An 18,471-nucleotide genomic window follows, 5' to 3' on the forward strand; every position below is an offset into this window, starting at 1 on the left:
CGCTCCAAAACTGGCTGAGCTGGCCTCTAAATGGTCCCTCCCTAAACCTCCCAAAGCTTTCTTGAAAAGCACTCCAAAGAGGCTGAGAAGCAGACAAGCCACTGCATGGCGAGCTGGGGACAGGGAGTTGATATAAAGCAGATGCTCACGGAAATGTGCACTGACCACCCTGGGACCCCCCAACCCCATTCCCTGAATGGCCTGTAGGCTTGGAACTGGGCCACTAGGAGTCAGTCTCAGCCCTTGGGAGACTGTGTCCTAGAAGCTCAATGGGCTGGGAGGGCAAGGCTCAACCAGAACCCCCGCCCCCTCAGGCAAGTTGATACTTGGCCACACAACTGACGAAGGGCCCCAAGGAGTCACCCCTTAATCCTGAAGCTGACCCATCAACATGGTGAACAGACCAAGGTACATGCCTAAATAACCAAGGTGTGACTCACCAGCACCAGGCAAGCTCCTCGGTGCTCCCTGCGGGGGGTGTTCGCTGCTCCCCAACCTCCCGCTCCATGCAGTGCCACCAGCCCCCACTCTGGCCCCACAGGCTCCCCAACACCCAGCTGTGCAGGTGCCTCAGGCCCTGATCCCCAGGGAGGGCCATCTGGGTGATGCCTAGCCATTGGGGAGCAGCACACATGGGCTTTGGAGGGGGCCAGCCCTGGGTTGGGCTCTCGGGCCCACCATTCACGAGCCCTTTTACCTGGAAGCCATCCTTGACAATAGACAAGCAGCTCTGGGGCCGCCCTCAGCCACGGCTGAATCTGCAGGGGCAGGGCCCAAAGTGCAGCGAGCCAAGCCAGCTGGAAAGACAGGATGTGACCAATGGAAGTCTGTTTAATTGTTTGTAATGAGACAAAACACTACAATCCATTCAACACTGGGCTGGATACTGCAGTGATTAAGAGACAGGGGTGGGGAGGTGAGGGCAGGGCAAGGCCTCTGAGCTGCATTATGAATGTCCAAGGCAGAACCTTCTAGAAGACTCTTCCCTTACCCCGCAGGGCAGAAATAAAAATCACATGATCACCGATGATTCAGATTAAAGAGAACACTGATCTGGGCCTCAGCACGAAGCCATTATCAGTGCAAAGGCGGACCGGTCAGCAGCTGAGGGAGAAGGAATGCTTTTCCTGCCTGGGACTTGCCTTCATCTCAGGAACCCTGAGGCCAGAGGAGCCCCGGGCCAGATGTTCTGAGGGAGGGAAGGATGCCAGTCACTGAGGCCCCTGCCTGGGCTGTTCCCCCTTCTCCTCCTGCTCTCAGGCTGGTGCTCTGTGGTGATGGCTCTGTGACACAGCAGCAATACTGGGCATGACTCTGCGCCACCCCCTTGACTCTGGAGGGCTGGGCAGGCAGCAAGCAGCTTTGGGGGATGAGGGTGGAGGGGATGTCAGAAGCAAGCGATGTCCGCAAACACATTTCCCGGCACTGACAGCCTCTCTTGTCTCTGCCCTGAGGGGCTGAGGGACCACAAGTCACATGACTGCCTTCAGCCCCAAAGGCCAGGCCCCACTTGATCAAAGTCATGCTCAGCTTCCTCCTTTCTGCATCTGGCCAGGCCTCGGAGCTGCAGCTCACGGGACCTGGGGGGCTGGGGGAGAGGACTCCGGGAACTTTGCCAGCCCCTGTCCTCAGCCTGGCTCCTTGTGGCAGTTCAGCTGAATGGAGCATCCCTGATCCGATGAGCAGTTCCGTGCTGTCCAGGATAGTATGCAGCCCACAGTGGGAGGCTGCTGGAGGACTCAGCCTCCCACAGAAGAGTGGGGATCTGTCCCATTATCTGACAGCTCTTGTCAGGGAGCTAAGCCCCAGGTCTGAGCTTGGGTGAAAAGCCTCTCTGCTCTGCCCTCTGTGCACCAGCCCTTCATGGAGAGGCGGGGCCTGCTTTCCACGACCCTGGCTTCGGCTTCTGTGGGCTGGTTCTGGACGAGGCTCTGGCATTCCCTTTATTTCACCCCCTCATTGTTCTGAGGCTCCTGTGTCTTTACGGTCAACTCTGTCCATAACACTTGGGTTCCTCCCTCCCAGCCGAAGTTCATTCTGGCTTTGGAGGAAAGAGCTAGAAGGAACAGGTGGTGGAGGGGAAGAGGGCGGTGAGGGGGCGGTGAGGGAAGCCCCTTCCTGCCCTCTTCTTCCTGGGGCAGCAGAAGAAACAGACCACAGGGACCACCACCACACTCATTCTCATGGGTCTGGTGGGCGCACATGGAGGCACGACCAGGGCACGGAACAGAGGCAGAGGTTTCCAGACAGGGAAGGAGGGCTGGAACAGCCTGTGGGAAAGAGAAGAGGGGAGCAGGGGTGAAGGCCTCTGCAGAGATGCTCTGCCCTATCCTGCACCGTCTGCCCAGGAGCCCAAAGCTGGGCAAATCAAGGCACTGCTGGGAGTTCTGGCTCCAGGTGGCCAGGAGCACCACTGGGTGAGCTCAGCCCAAGCCACCAAACCACACTGGGCCATGTCCACCATGCACAAGGAGGTGGACCCTGGAGTCCCCAGGACCCCTTGTAGCTCTGACGTTTTCTGAGGTCTGAGAGACCAGCTCCCTGTGGCACTCATGGCACTCAGAAGCGGCCATTTCTGAGCAAAGCCTTCGTCTACGGGGTACCCGCCACAGGGCAAGGCCATAGGAGCTTCAGTTTGAGCCGACGATGCCACTGGTCTATGATGGATCTCTGGAAGCAGCCTGAGGCAGAGTAGTGCTGGACGCCCCTCGGAAGAGGAAGCTGAGTGGCTAGCGGTGGAGGTAGGAGGGGCCTGATTTTTTGGTACCTTTTCAGTTTCTGAACCATGTGAATGCATTATTTTTTTAAATGTTGTTCAGGAAGTGCAAAAATTAAGTTCTGGCCAGCGGCTCAGGCACTCTGCTTTCCTTCCTGAAGTTTCTGAGAGTTGGTCAAGAACTACCTCAGCCCTTGGTGCTGCTTTCCAAGATCACTGCACAGTAGGTGCCTGTCCAGGCCCTTCTGTTTTTGTTGTTGAAAGTGCCAGGCCCTTGATTTCTTGGTACCATCATCCTCTGGGTTCTGCTCCCCTTTTCCCCACCACCTGCTCTGGCGTACCTGTCAGGGACTAGGTGCACCCCGTGACGCTCTGCTCCCGAGCCCGCGTAGCACCGGGCCTGCAGCTGGGGCAGGCCGACGGGCCCGGCAGGTCGCCACCAGTTCCTTTGCAGAGGACAGCTGAGGTCAAATGGCTAGGTAGGTGGGCTCTGCAGGGTGCCGAGGGGTGGGCCTGGTGGAGGCTGCCTGGCCGGCATCACATGGTCCGGCTATACTCAATGCCGCCCTTGGTGGAGATGCTGGACCATGGCAGGAAGCTGCAGAGCAGGCTGTGGGCCTGGCGGTAGATTCTGTGTGGGATGGAGCAGGGGCTCAGGTTCGCTAGCGCAGAGCCCAGGTGCTGGATATAGTCCGTGGGGCTCTGTTAAGGAAGACTCCAACTGGTCGGCCCACGTACCCCTGGGTGGCACTGTCAGCAGGGGCCCACACGGTGACCTGCAGGACTATGTGCAAATGGCATGCCATTTTCAAGGAGGCCAAGAGCCTGCTAAGCCTCTGGAGAGGGCTGGAAAGCCTCATTAGCTGGAGGGGCCTCCACTGTGCAAAATTATAAAGGGCGGCATGTGGGTACAAGAGGACCTTCTGGGTGAGGCCTCAGGCACATGGACACCCAGACTAAGGCTGACAGACAGGGAATGGGTACTGGGGGGAGGGGTCTGGCAGAAGAGCAAGTGTTTCTGGTTCTCCCCCACACTCTCAATGCTCAGAGCGGCAGGGCCCCGTCCCTGTGACAAGGAGGGGGGTCAACAGTGCTGACCCCTTGGATACCCACAGAGCCCCATCTTCACACTAGCTAGGAGGCCTGCAGGCTTTTGAGCCACGCTTCTCTTTCCCATTTATTTCCCTATGAAGTGGATAAATCCTAGACTCATTCATTTAATTTCCCTCTCTCTCTCTCACACACACACTCTCTCTCTCACACACAGTATTTTTTGGGCCACACTCTGTGACTATTAGGAAGTCTCCTGGCCTCCCTCCTACCTGTCAAGGATCAAAGACAGTTAAAGAGGAGGGAGTGGAGAAGGGACACACCTCTGGGTCACGGTCTCCAATAAGGAAGGTTGAACCGAAGCATTGAACACCAGCCAACAAGTCTTTCCACCTCACTTGTTTGTTTTCTCCCCCACCAGCACGCAGGCCCCCTGAGGGCAGGGGCTCTTGTCTGTTTTTTTCACTGCTGTATCTCCCATGCTCCTGGAACATGAGACTCTCAATTTGTTGAATGGATGGATGGTTTGTGGGCCAAGAGGGTAAAACTCACGCCTCATACCAGCCGAAGTCTGGGGAACACCGAGTGCACCTGCTCTCCCAATATGTACAAACAGACCATCACTTCTCAAAACGTGCAAGCCCAATCTACCCACATCAACGTCTGGTCAGGGAAATGCACCCCGTGAGCTTGGCTGTGTGAACGTCATCTGATGGTGCCCACTGCTCCAACTGGCGCACAGGCCCTGCCACAGCAGCTAGGAAGCCACAATCCCGTCCCCTAAAAGGAAAGGATATAGGATGGTCCAGGGAGGGTGGCCACCGTTGATATACAGGACGTAGGTGAAGCCATCTTTGAGGACCCCTCGGATGGAGTAGTAATAGGGGAGATAGTGATGCTGCTTGAAGTCTCTGTTTTCGTAGAAGTTTATTGCTGTATTGTTGGTGGTGAGGACATGCAGATAGATGGCTTTGCAGTGGTCCTGGGCGGTGGTTGATATGTGATCCTTTAAACTCTCAAGTAAAAGGGAACCTGTGCGAGAAGAGGCAAGGTCACACAGGACAGGGCAGGGGGGAAGGCAGCATGAAGCAGACGAGGAAGTGACCTTTTTGGAGATCTCTACAGATCCCTCTGCCCACTGTATCAAAGACCTACCTCCCATAATCACCCACTATCAAAGTCCCTAAAAACCCACGACCAGATGGGGCCTGGTAGCTGCAGACCATCAGTTGTCCGGGACCACGGAAGCGGGCTGGGTACTTCCCTCCGAGGGGCAGGATCTGCAGTGGAGACTCACTAACCTTTCAGACAACAAAGAGTGTAAACCTGAGCCCAGGAAAACATGGAATAGACAGGCCTGGGTTAGAAATGAAGACTGCCACTCGCTGGCTGTGTGGCTGACTGGGAGGGGAACTTGGAGACATGCCTGTGGCATGGTCCCCCACACGTGATGGGCATCCGATAAATGGCAGCTGGGACTATTTCTTCAATTGTGTTTTCTACTCTAAATCAAGAGCACCTTGTGACCAGACATAAGCTGTATGTGTGGTGATAGGCATGGTAAGAGGTGCCCATTCCTTAATGAGGATGTTTAAGAACTGTTATTAATCTGATCCTGTCAGATTTGGGAATGAGGCCATTGCAGAAAGACCTGGTGAATGTATGGAAAGAGCACGTGTTGAAGGCCAATGGGTAGGGTGGGGCCGGGAGACTTGTTGGTGAGGAGGAAGGATGAAGGTCTGACCCAAGACCGAGGGACAAAGGAGGAAGAGACTGAGGGATGTTTATGAGCTAGAATCAAGAGCACGTGGGAAGTGACAGGACATAGGTGGCTGGCGTATACGTGTCAAAGCCCTGAGTTCTGCTGCCCCTTACCTATGCCGTGCTTTCTGAATTCCTTCACTACTCCCAGACTTAGAATGTATGCAACTTGTGTGTCAACAGAGAAGCTGGAGGCTAGAATATCTCCATCCTAAAGAAAAAGTCAGAAATAAAGTTAGGTTATCAGTTGAGACACCTGGCCCCACTGTAGGGCACTTCTCATGCACCAACCCCCCCACACTCCTGGCCACGACACCTGGGGGGACACGGGAGTGGGAGGGGACAGAACAGAGGATAATGGAGAGTCACCCCGCCTCCCCATGGAAACGAGAAGGTGTGGGCCCTTCTGGCAAAAAACTGCTAAAGTAAGAACACACACACAGTCACTTCTCTTGGGGATGGTGACAAGGAAGGACACTGATGCCACACGAGTGAAGTTATGGCAGAAAAAAGGAAACGAGTGTGCTGTGTGGGCACTTAAGCTGATACATCAGAGGCAAGACAGCCAGACAAACACCAAGTGTGAAAAGGTTTAGTTAAAGGGTCCTACACTGCCCCCAGGTGGTCTTGGAGTAAAGGGGTAGGGACTTGGGTGGCCCCTCCACCACCCTCTGGTGCCCATGCCAGGCAGAGTGACACTCCACAGCATGCCACCTCATGTATGTCTCTTGGTTCCAGAGATGTAACTCTGGACAGGAAGAGTCATGAATCTGCCCACCATGAGGTTCTTATGTTCTTCTACCTCATAGAGAACAAGAAGGAGCTGCTGTGTGTGTAGCTGGACAAGAAAAGGACACTTGGCAACTTGGCCTTTCTGGTCCCATCCACTGTTCACTGAGTGGCTCCCACGTGCCGGGTGTGGTGTTGGTCTATCCCTGCTCCCCTAGTTAACCAGAACACAGGTGAACATGCCCAGTGGTCTCAGGGGAGAGCATCATTATTGCTCTTGTTACTTGAAGCCATGGAAGGGTAAGGGAGATGAGGCAGGCACTTCGTTCCCGACTGGTGTCTTCTAACAGGCCCTGCTTTAGCCCAGGGCTGAATTCACTCAGGCTCTCAGCAAGGCCTGAGCAAGTACCAGGGTGCAAATGCCAAGGCTCCCTCTCCTCTCCTGAGAGCCTGGGGAGGGAGCAGCTCTGCCCTCACGGGAAAACCAACACATTCAAAGGAGCATAGAGATCTAGTCACCACGAGTGTAGGGTCGGACAGTTGCTGGAGGGCACTCAGGAAGAGCTGCATGGAGGGGGTTTTGGGAACAAGTCATGGAAGGGGGGCGGTGGGCCAGTCTGTCCCGTGCAAGAGGAAAGATCAAAAGGATGCTGACACTTTCTGAAAACACGACCGTGTCTTTCTTTTTTGCTGTATGTTGGCATTGAAAATTGGAAGAAAAAGCTCAGGAGGAAGCTGGGATAGAAAAAGTTACTCTTAAAAGAAACCAACTTTGCCAGAATCTAATTACAGGCAAAATTAAAGACTTGAATGTGTCAGGTCTTTAAAAGGGAGACGTCCTTGTTGCACTTTTAAAGAAATAACCTGAAGCTGAACAGACAGAACCATTTTCCAGATGTCAGTGGGTTTTTCCTGTCTTTACAGTATACACCTTCATGGTAAACACTACTCAGTCACCAAGACAACCAAAATTATTAGGCACAATCTTGATCCAAGTCAACCACATGGAACAATGCATTTGTGGCTGTGGCCTCACATTTCATATTTAGAGCAGGGCTTGCTAACTCAAAGTCACAGACCCTCAGGCGTTCTTAGACAGATCTTGGAGGGGTCCATGAAATTGGATGAAAAGAAATTATATCTTTATTTTCACTGACCTCTAACTGAAACTTAGCATTTCCTTCAACAAGCCACAGCAGTATCAGTAGTTTCTGTGACACAGCCGCTGATACAAATCACAGCTATTTTCGCAGTCCCTTACAACTTCGCAGATTCTCAGTGTATCGTTTACGCTCCTCCCTACTACAAAATGACAGTTGTTATGAAGCCTGCAGTTAGGTCCTTTATTTAATGTACGTAAGAATGTACCACGTACACACAGAAAGAAAACAACTGGGTATGAGTCATGTGCGGTCTGGGCTCCTAAGAGAAAGGGCCACAGAGCAGGCAGCGCGACTCCACACAGCCCCCGCAGGCCTGTCCATCGACGTGACTGCCAAGTCATCGCCGCACAGACTTACCTCCTTGTGTATCTTGGTCCTACTTTTTATTTCAGCTACTATCATGCCCACGATGGCGCCCCTGTAGGTGGCAGCGAGGGAAAAGAACTTCTTGTTGGAGGTGATATCACGATACCATGAGTCTGGGTACCTGAGGGGGAGAACGAACTCAAGTGAACCCGCCAGAGGTCAAGGCCAACTAATGTCCTGCTTCAGACAGCGGAGCCACAGGGGACTCCAGGCTGCTCTGCCTACTGCTCCCGGGTTGATAAGGAGTCTGCCCATCACTCAGCCCCACCAAAGGGCCTTCTCCAAGCAGTAATCTATCCAGATGGGACTGGGAATTTGATGGGAAAAATGATTTTATAAGACATAAGAGATGATGGGGGGGGGAAACTCCGATGATAGTGTCTCCAGGACAGCAGTGCCTGGAGGGGCAGCTGGATGAGTTAAGATTGATGGCCCCTGGTAGCCCACGGACACTTGGGTAATTTCCAAAAATTCTGTGAGACTTCTTGAAGACAGGGGAATGGTGTGGGGAACGCCACGTTCACAGCTGAGTGGCACTTGCATCATGGCACCTCCCTGGACAGGGGCGGGGACAAGCCCTCAAGGGCAGGGTGTGGCCAGGGCTGCTCCCCAAGACCCCTCCAAGGGGAGCAGGGAAGAGAACACTTAGTGCAAAGCCCCAGGATGCAGGAATGAAAAGGCAGATTCAGCCACAGCCACGGAGACATGCTCAGGAGGGCAGGGGCATGTGAGGCTTTATGGGTGTGTAGTTTGTGTCTTCACTTGGGATAGACGTAACAGGGTAGCCTGGGATGCCTTTCTTGAGACCAAGAGCTGGAAGAGGGTGGTGTACCCTCTGGGTGACACAGTCGAGAGGTGCTCTACTCTGCAGAGGCCACTGACCACCCACTGGAAGGTTCTACAGGGCCTGAGCATCGCCCGAGCTCCTCCCCAGTCCTCTTCACACTCTCATCTTCTGACCCCAGGAGTGCTCGGCTGGCGTGGCAGCCGGGACATGGAGCTGCCACCACACAGCCTGATGGGACTGCAGTTCACTCCACCGTCTTTGGAACCTGAAGCCTCAGGCCCAGGAAGCTGCGAGGAGAGGCAGGTACGCCGGGCATCTCAGGAGGCACAGAGGCTATGGCCCAGTGCAGCTCCACCCCGGCCAGGTCACTCTCATCAGGGTCTTATCTACATACTTACTGGATGACTTTCCAGCAGTGGGACTGCTGAGTTGAAGAGTTTACTTTTTAACCTATGAAGCCTCGGCTAGCTCACATCCCCAGAAGGCTGCAACAATTCACACTCCCACCGAGATGTACGGGTCGCCCTTTCCCTCCCTTCCTGCCGGTAGTGGCTTAAACAACCAGTCTGAGGTTAAGACTCACGGAAATATGATGGTCGGCAGGATTTAGTTTATTTTTAATTTTAACAAGTTTGCGCCTATTTTTCTCACTACAAAAGCTATATAGTCAGGTGTTGCTTAACGATGGGGATAACTTCTGAGAAACACATCGTTAGGTTATTTCATCGTTTTCAAACATCATAGCGTGTACTTATACAAATAGAGAGTACAGCCTACTACACACCTAGGCTACGTGGTACTAACGTTATGGGACTACCATCATACATGCAGTCAGCATTGTTATGCAGCACATGACTGTATGCATATGCGGAAAGAGCCCAACGGCAGTTAGGGAGCAGGACCTGGGGTCCACTGACAGGTGAGGTGACTCTGGGCCCCACAGCACCTCTATGCCATCCTCACCTTCGCAGCAAGTCCTCCAGCTTCAGCACCCACGGATCTGTGCACATTCCCCCCACTCCTCCCACCTGCAGCTGGGGACAGCAGGCGATGCTCAACTTACTCGATGGGGAACCAGTCGCCGCACAGATGCTTCACAGTGTCTATGTCATCGTGGCAGAGGAGGCGCAGGCTGACCTCACTGAGGGCGCTGGACGGCACCACCTCTGTCATTCACACCTGCAGGGAGGGAGACAGGTGGCGTCAGGAGGGCAGCCGAATCACCTCAGGGCACATTCACTTCCTCCTCTTCCTCATACTAACCTGCGAGGCAGGCAAGACAGGAAAACCACATGGTCCCCCATGGACAGCGGTCTCCTCAGTAACTGCGGGGAGTGTTTCTGTCCCTCACAATAATTCTGTGTGCCAGGTGTCACAGTCGCCCCCACAGACAAGGAAACCAAGGCCCGGGAAGGGCTGGCAGGATGGGGACCCCAGGTCCCCTGGCTACTCACATGGGATGCTCCTGAGCCCTGCAGAGGACAGCTCGCCTCTGGTCTCTTTTTTCTCTCCTCTCCGCCCCTTTGAGAGCCCCACACCAGCCTCACTTCTCCCTGGCCAGTCTCACGTCTCCCTCACATTGCTGTTTCTCCATTGCAGAAAGCACACAGACCCACCAGCCCAACTTCTCCCGACCTGGGCCAGTGGCTGCCAATGACAGATGATGTGGGGTTCAGCAGCCCCAGGCCTCGTTCCCCTTCAGAACCACCTGGGTGAGGCTGATAACCTGCTGGATCTCCAGGCGAAGTGGTGCTTGCTGGGTGGGTCACTTCTCCTCCCCTATCCAGTAGATGAAGGCTTGTGAGTAGGACAAAAAGAGACTTTGCAAGACACAAAAAGTTCAAATCAGGGGTCATGAGTTGCCAACGACTCTTAAATCAGGAAACTACGTTCAATCCAGGTTGCTGACAGAGCAGCTTCTCTTGTTTCAGTTAAAGGAAGGAGGGAGGCAGGAAGGAAGGCCAAGTGGTGGGCTCTGACAAAGGGAACACAGGAGCCTTTTTATGTTGAAAGCTGGTAATAAAAGGCAAAGGATCCTGCATTTACCCCATCTTTTGAGGAGGAACTGTGCAGTTCATCCTGAATGGTCAAGGAAAAGTTCTTTTTACAGAAGAATGACAGCCAATAAAAGTAGAAATAATGATAGAACTGGAAAGTCACCACTTTGGAACTGCTGATGCAAGCAGCAATCATCAAAGGCTGTTACACCACGTGGTGAAGGGAGCTGAGAAGCAGGTGTGAGGCATGGAGGCAAAGCCCCTGTGCCCCCAGGACTTACTGATGGCTAAGGAAAACCAACCTTTCACCCTATAGATCCCCCAGTCACACTTCCCCCAGAGATGGGCCCAGAGTGCGAAATACAAAAGCCCTCAGTGTTCCTGCCTAGAATGCTGGGCTTGAGGCCAACCCAGCCTCCAGACCTAACTTCACAGGGCACATGGGCATAAGTTCAAGGGCACCGTGACATCTGACAAACACAGAATGGTGACATTCTACAAGATAACTGGCCTGGTCTCTTCAAAAAGTCAGGGTCATTAAAAAAACCAAAGTAGACTAAAGGACACAAGGAGACCTACAACCAAATGTAACGTGTAAATCCCTACTGGAAAAAATAAAAAGTCAAAACAACATTTGGTAGAAACTTAAATATGGGCTGGCACTATGGAAAACAGTATGGAGATTTCTCAAAAAATTAAAAATAGAAATACCATATGGCGGTCGGCCCCGTGGCTTAGCGGTTAAGTGCGCACGCTCTGCTGCTGGCGGCCCGGGTTCAGATCCGGGCGCACGCTGACGTGCTGACTGTCTGGCCATGCTGAGGCTGCGTCCCACATACAGCAACTAGAAGGATGTGCAACTATGACATACAACTATCTACTGGGGCTTTGGGGAGAAAAAGGAAAAAAAAAAAAAAAAAAGGAGGAGGATTGGCATGGATGTTGGCTCAGGGTTGATCTTCCTCACAAAAAAAAAAAAAGAAATACCATATGATCCAGCTATCCCACTACTGGGTATTTATCCAAAGAACATGAAGTAGGGCTGGCCCCGTGGCTTAGCGGTTAAGTGCGCGCACTCCGCTGCTGGCAGCCCGTGTTTGGATCCCGGGTGTGCACCGACGCACCGCTTCTCTGGCCATGCTGAGGCCGTGTCCCACATACAGCAACTAGAAAGATGTGCAACTATGACATACAACTCTCTACTGGGGCTTTGGGGGAAAAATAAATAAATAAATAAATAAATAAATAAATAAATAAATAAATAAATAAATAAATAAAAATTAAAAAAATTCAAAGAACATGAAATGAACAATTCAAAGAGATTTATGCACCCCTATGTTCATCACAGCATTAGTCACAATAGCTAAGACGTGGAAGCAACCCAAGTGCCCATCAACAGATGAATGGATAAAGATGTGGTATACATACATATACACATACAACTCAGCCAACTCAGGAATACAACTCAGCCATAAAAAAGAAAAAAATCGTGCCATTTGTGATGACATGGATGGACCTTGAGGGTACTATGCTAAGAGAAATAAGCCAGACAGAGAAAGACAAACACCATATGATTTGATTCATATGTGGAAGATAAACAAATATATGGATTAAGAGAACAGATTAGTGGTTACCAGAGAAGAATGGGGTGGTGAGAAGGTGAAAGAGGTAAAGGCACATATGTATGGTGACGGATAAAAACTAGACTATTGGTGGTAAGCACGATGCAATCTATACAGATACTGATATATAATCATGTACACCTGAAACTTACACAATGTCATAAGCCAATATGACCACAATAAAATAATTTTAAAAATAAATAAATAAATAATATGGGCTGGACAGCAGATGATGATATGAAATTGTTATTAACTGTCTTAGATGTGAAAGAGTATAGTGGTTATGTAGAAAGTCTTAGGAGATGCATGCTGAAATATTTTGAAGTGAAGCATCATGAGGTCTATAATTTATAATTTTATTTATTTATTTATTTTTTATTTATTTTTTTCCCCCAAAGCCCCAGTAGATAGTTGTATGTCATAGCTGCACATCCTTCTAGTTGCTGTATGTGGGACACGGCCTCAGCATGGCCGGAGAAGCAGTACGTCGGTGTGTACCTGGGATCCGAACCCCGGGCCACCAGCAGCGGAGCGTGCGCACTTAACCGCTAAGCCACTGGGCCGGCCCCATGAAGTCTAAAATTAACTTTAAATGGTTCAAAAAAATGTCGACTACTTAGGAAGCAAATATGACAAAATGCTATTAACTGTTGAACCTAGGTGGCAGGTAAGATATGATACAGGAACTTATTGTCTATACATTCAATTTTTCTATATGTTTGAAATTTTTTTGTGTGTGTGTAAGGAAGGTCGCCCCTGAGCTAGTATCTGTGCCCATCTTCCTCTAGTTTTTATGTGGGACGCAGCCACAGCATGGCTTGATGAGTGGTATGTAGGTCCACGCCCAGGATCCGAACCTGCAAACCCTGGGCTGCCAAAGCAGGGCATGCAAACTTAACCACTATGCCACCAGGCTGGCCGTTGAAATTTTTTTTTTTTTTTTTTTTAGGTGAGGAAGATTAACCCTGAGCTAACATCCATGCCAATCCTCCTCTTTTTGCTGAGGAAGACTGGCCCTGGGCTAACATCCGTGTCCATCTTCCTCTACTTTATATGTGGGACACTTGCTATAGCATGGCTTGATAAGTGGTGCGTTGGTCCGTGACCGGGATCCGAACCTGCGAACCCTGGGCCGCTGAAGTGGAGTGCACGAACTTAACCACTAAGCCACCACGCCAGCCCCAGGCCCCTGAAATTTTTAATAAACATGGGGGTTGGGAGGGGCCCTAAAGAGGACTTCATCACTCACTAAACTTACTCTAGAAACCACAGTTCTGCGAGTGGGCACCATGATAGTTCAGGTGACGCCCAAAGGTCAAAGGCACCGGATGCTGAGCCCTCACAGCTGAGGGAGTCCAAGTGAAGTGCCGGAGGCAATTCTTCAAGGTCACCTGCTCCCCTGAGCCCCACTCATGCCTGGTTCTCAATGACTTCAGGCATTCCCACAGGGGTCACCGGGAAGGGTGTGTCCTAACCTGCCACTGCAAGAGGCTGAAATCTACCCTGAGGCTTGACCACAGGGCCAGCGGGGCAGCTGCTCAGCTTCCGAGCCCTGGACATGACCCTGGCATACTCTGCGCAGCAAGAAGAAGGGCTCCTTCAAGGGCCAGCAATGGGCTGGCAGCCCCTCAGGGCCAGGTGCTGCTGGAGAGTCAGGCCAAGGGCCGGCCAAGGGCAGGAGCCCCTCAGGCTGTGGAATGACTTGTGCAGAGCACTGGCTCAAGAGTTGAAATGTGAGCAGATCTGCTTTCTCCTCCTTCCTCCATGTTTACAAGCCAGCACCTGCACACTGCCCATGTGGTGCCTGCAAGGCGGGGGCTCATCTTGTGACCCTCCCCGCAGCACCAGCTGCTCTCACCTGTCCTGCATGTGGAAGGGCTCTGAGGGGGGTGGAATGAGAAGCTCGTCAGGATAAGAAACTGGTGTGTTCCTCCCTGAGGGCTGAATCAGGAAGCAGCTGAGGTACCACCTGCACCCTAGAAAGGGGCAGTGTCCCCAGAGGGTGCCCTGCTGGAGAGGACTAGTCACTTAGAAGGGGACAGAATATCTGGACACAAGATCCTGATGGAACCTCTGAGAGCTGAGCTATCCAGACAAGTCTCTCTCCATCTATGTCCTTGTTTTTAGATGATAAAAGAAGGGACACAGCCATCACAAAAGTTAATGTAAGAGGCCTGCTGAGAAAGGGCCACCACAGCTGCTGGGCTGTGCTTGTTTGAGCTCTCAGTTCCAAACAGAAAACAAAACCAAACATCAAAAAATACCCCCAGGTGCAGCAACTCTGACCTTCCCATGTCACCCGTTCTTTTTCTTTTCACTGGGATAGGCCTTCAGAAGCCAAGACACTGTCCAGCCCTTTCTCTTGTAAATGGCTTGACCACTTGGTCCCCACACAGCAGGGCCATTCCAGTGCTCAGCACCCCCTTCCGTGGCCGCCCGATCCAGCCCTCATCCCCGATGGTGCCCAGGACATTCTGGTGAATGTGACCTCAGGGAACTCATGCCTCTCAACTGGCCGGCCACCTCTTGGGAAACGGACTAGTCGACCAAAAATGGCAAGTCTGGAGTTTTATGAGTCATCTCTGACCAAAATATATCCTAACTGTCACTGGCTAGGACGAGGCTCCCGTCATGCCCGGTAAGAGGCCATTTTGCTCCATGGAACACGACTGTAAGGGTTCAAGGGGTTCACCCGCCAAGGGAGATGGAGCCCGGCACGCCATGTTTGCAGGTACAAAGCACCGCTTCCCTGAAGGTTTCTGCACAACTCCCACTGCGCGGCGACCCTCCCTTCCCCCACAGACGGGACAGATTCCACAAAAAACCTCCAGAAGTACAACTGAAGGTGTTGTTAATCTTGTTAGGTCTGAGAACAGCATTGTGGTTATGCAGAAAATATCCATATTCCTTAAGAGATGTACTCTGGATATGTAGGGGTGAAATGACAGAATATTCTGGAATTTAATTTAATTGGAGCAATAGTGGCAAAACATTAATAATAGTTGAATTGGATGATGGGTATGCCAAGTAGATGTCTGAAAATGTTGCTAATTAAAATTAACAACCAACCAACCAAAGTTCCCCACAGAGGCTGAGTTTCAGATATGGATGGCTGGCTTTCCAGGTGCCTTTGGTGTTCTGCACGGGGAGCTATGGAAAGCACCGCCACACCCTGCAGCAGCTGCCGCAGCCTCTGCACACCTCCACACTGGGAACCGCAAGTTCTCAGCAAACTGTGGCTGGTTGACTGACCTGCACTCTGGACCCCAGGTGGGTTAGACGCCTGGTTCAGAGTGCTACGGGTAGAGGAAATAGTGCTTGGGACTCAAATTAACCAACTCTCAAACTCCACTGAGGTTTTTAAAGAGCGACAGTGTAGACACTCGCAAGTAGCCCAAGGACACAGGGCACCATTTTAGGAGCAGTGCTTGAAACTGCCCAAGATGCTAAGTATCAACCACAGGGCCAATTTAGGGTGACACCCCTTCCCTTTCCCTTCAGGGCCAAGAAAACTGGGAAACACAGGAAGTCCCTGTCAAAACCTGGAGCCTTTGGGACAAAGTCAACAACCTCACATCATCCAAGAGCAACCCCTGTCCCTCAGTGCAGCTTTCCCAGAGACGGCTCCTGAGCCGAGGGGCCCTCCTCTCCCTGCTGCAACAACCTTCAGAGAAAATTCTGGTGGACAAACCCAAATACATCACCACCTGCCTAATGCAAATGGCCAAACAGGATGATCTATAAAAATTCTGCTCAGCACCCTAGTGAGGACACGAGCCCTAGTCTAAACTGAGCAATGGAATGTGAGCGGGAGTCCACTACGGGCTCACCAAAACACAGCCCTAAAGTGGAAGCAATCCAATGTCCATCAGTGGATGACTGGACAATAAAATGTGGTCTAGCCACATAGTGAATATTTAGTACTGACACGTGCTACACGTGGATGAACACTGAAAACATTATGCTGAGTAAAGAAGCCAGAAACAAAAGGCCACAAATCTTATGATTCCATTTACATGAAATGTCCAGAATAGGCAAATCCATAGGGACACAAGGTAGATTAGTGGTTGCCTATGGTTGGGAAGGAGTGTTGGGAGTAGAGGGTGATGGCTAAGAGCGTGGGGTTTCTTTTGGCAGTAGTGAAAATGTTCTGAAATTGAATGTGGTGAGGGATGCACAGCTCTGTGAATACACTAAAAACATTGAATTGTACATCTAAAGTGGGTGAATTGTATGGTTTGTGGATTATATCCCAACAAAGCTGTTTAAAACAAAACAAAAACCAGCCCTAATCCTGAAAGTGAACGATTCTTTGGTGTGCAAATGGATAAAGATTCTTCTTTTTTTTTTGAGGAAGATTGGCCCTGAGCTAACATCTGTTGCCAATCTTCCTTTTTTCCTTTTTTATCCCCAAAGTCCCAGTAGATAGTTGTATGTCATAGTTGTACATCCTTCTAGTTGCTCTATGTGGGATGCCGCCTCAGCATGGCTTGATGAGTGGTGCATAGGTCTGCACCCAGGATCCGAACCTGGGAACCCTGGGCCACCAAAGCGGAGCATGCAAACTTAACCGCTATGCCACCAGGCCGGCCCCAAAAAAGACGTTTTTTTTTTTTTTTGTGAGGAAGATCAGCCCTGCGCTAATATCTGCCAATCCTCCTCTTTTTTTGCTGAGGAAGACTGGCCCTGGGCTAACATCCATGACCATTTTCCTCCACTTTATATGGGATGCCGCCACAGCATGGCTTGCCAAGTGGTGGGTTGGTGCACGCCCGGGATCTGAACCGGCGATCCCCAGGCCGCTGCCACAGCGGAGCGCGTGCACTTAACCACTTGTGCCACCGGGCCGGCCCCAAAAAAGACTCTTTTTGATGAAAGTCATAGTAGATTCTAGAAAGAATCATAAGCTTTCCAGCCTGCAAGTCCAACTGCAGGGACTCACGATGGTGCCCTGGGGTGGGGCTCTTTCAGTGGGGCTGGCCCAGACCCAGCCTCCTGGGGGGCTCCACTGCTGTGCCAGGCCGGCTAGCGTAGGGGGTCGGGGTGCTCTGGGGAAGACAAGGCTGAAGATCAGAGAGCCTGGCAGGAGGCACAGACATAAAGATGAGGAAGAGCCGCCGGCTCGCCAAGGGTGATCTGGTAGCTTACTCCAGATTTGGGCCAATTTTAGTATTTTATATTCAAAGAAAAAAATCTGTTGTTGGCTTGGCAAGTGTATGAAGTGACCAAAGAAAGTTATCAAGTCTCAGCCAAGCATGTCTGTGTTGTCTACAAGTTCTCACAGGGTAGCTGCTTAGACGATTTTCAGAAAGAAAAGATCAGGCTCATATTTTGCCCAGCCAGGAAGTCAACAAGAACCACAAATCACTGGAAGAATCTTAAATCAGCTTTCAGCTCCAATGCTTGACCTGTGCCAGAAGACTCCACATCTTCTTCCCTGGAAAACCGGCTCCAGATGGTTTGTCTGGGGCTTGACGGGCTCAAGCCAGCCTGAGAAACGGGGTGACATGACAGCCTGCCCTCATCACCCTTGGCAGAGCTCCAGGTGTCTCATCAGTTGTTTTCTCAACCAACAGCAAACATGCTCTGAGCTCCCCGGGGAAGGAGCTTCAGGACAGGACACCATCAGCTCACTCTCACTAGTCACTCCACCAGAGCTGGCAGGATGAGTGCAGGCAACCAGCAAAACCAGCCAGCAGAGCTAGGGTCTGGATGGCCACAGACAGACCGGGGGCACCTGAGGAGCTAGAGGTGCTGCAGAGTAAATGCTAGGAAGCCAGGTCTTGACCCCTATGGTTGCCTGTGGCAGACGACTGCAAAGAGGCTGGGGGCGTGGGGGTGGGGCACTTCCTGAGGGGATGCAAATATCTGTATCTTGAAGGCGGGGGTTACACACACAGACCCACCCACCCACCCACCCACACACACACACACACGCACATATACACATACACACACAAAAAAACATACACACACGTTAAAACTCCTTGGGTGCATTCTGTTGTATGTATATTAAATTTCAATAAAGTTGATTTTAAAAGATTAAAAAAACACTCTACATTGAGGTTTGATAGCAAAGGGAGAGATCCATAATAAATGAGCATCTTTTATGTCCTGGGATTTATAAATTTTTCCCCTAGTATCCTTGGGGCAAGGCTCTTGACCAAATGGGCAGGATTTGTTCCCTGTTTGACTTTCAAGGAAAACACTAGGCTCCAAGACACACAGCTATTTGTGGGTTCTCGAATCCTTATTAAAAGTACTTCCATGTTTTCAAAAG

General features: G+C 51.3%; 1 protein-coding gene across 2 annotated transcripts in view; it reads right to left on the minus strand.

The window, feature by feature from the left end:
• Positions 1–826: 826 nt before the first annotated feature.
• The window catches only part of NAA60 (N-alpha-acetyltransferase 60, NatF catalytic subunit), a 29,522-nt gene continuing 11,877 nt past the window's right edge, over positions 827–18,471 (minus strand). For both annotated transcript variants that reach the window (XM_058570198.1, XM_058570199.1), the window contains exons 2-7: positions 9,636–9,751; positions 7,777–7,906; positions 5,642–5,738; positions 4,564–4,798; positions 3,058–3,410; positions 827–2,270 (exon numbers count right to left, since the gene is read on the minus strand). In XM_058570198.1, coding sequence (XP_058426181.1) covers positions 3,254–3,410; positions 4,564–4,798; positions 5,642–5,738; positions 7,777–7,906; positions 9,636–9,745 — 729 coding nt within the window. In that variant the 5' untranslated portion in view covers positions 9,746–9,751 and the 3' untranslated portion in view covers positions 827–2,270; positions 3,058–3,253. The remainder of the gene's footprint in view (positions 2,271–3,057; positions 3,411–4,563; positions 4,799–5,641; positions 5,739–7,776; positions 7,907–9,635; positions 9,752–18,471) is intronic.

This window comes from Diceros bicornis, chromosome 26 (genome assembly GCF_020826845.1).
Source record: "Diceros bicornis minor isolate mBicDic1 chromosome 26, mDicBic1.mat.cur, whole genome shotgun sequence".
Lineage (NCBI taxonomy): Eukaryota > Metazoa > Chordata > Mammalia > Perissodactyla > Rhinocerotidae > Diceros > Diceros bicornis.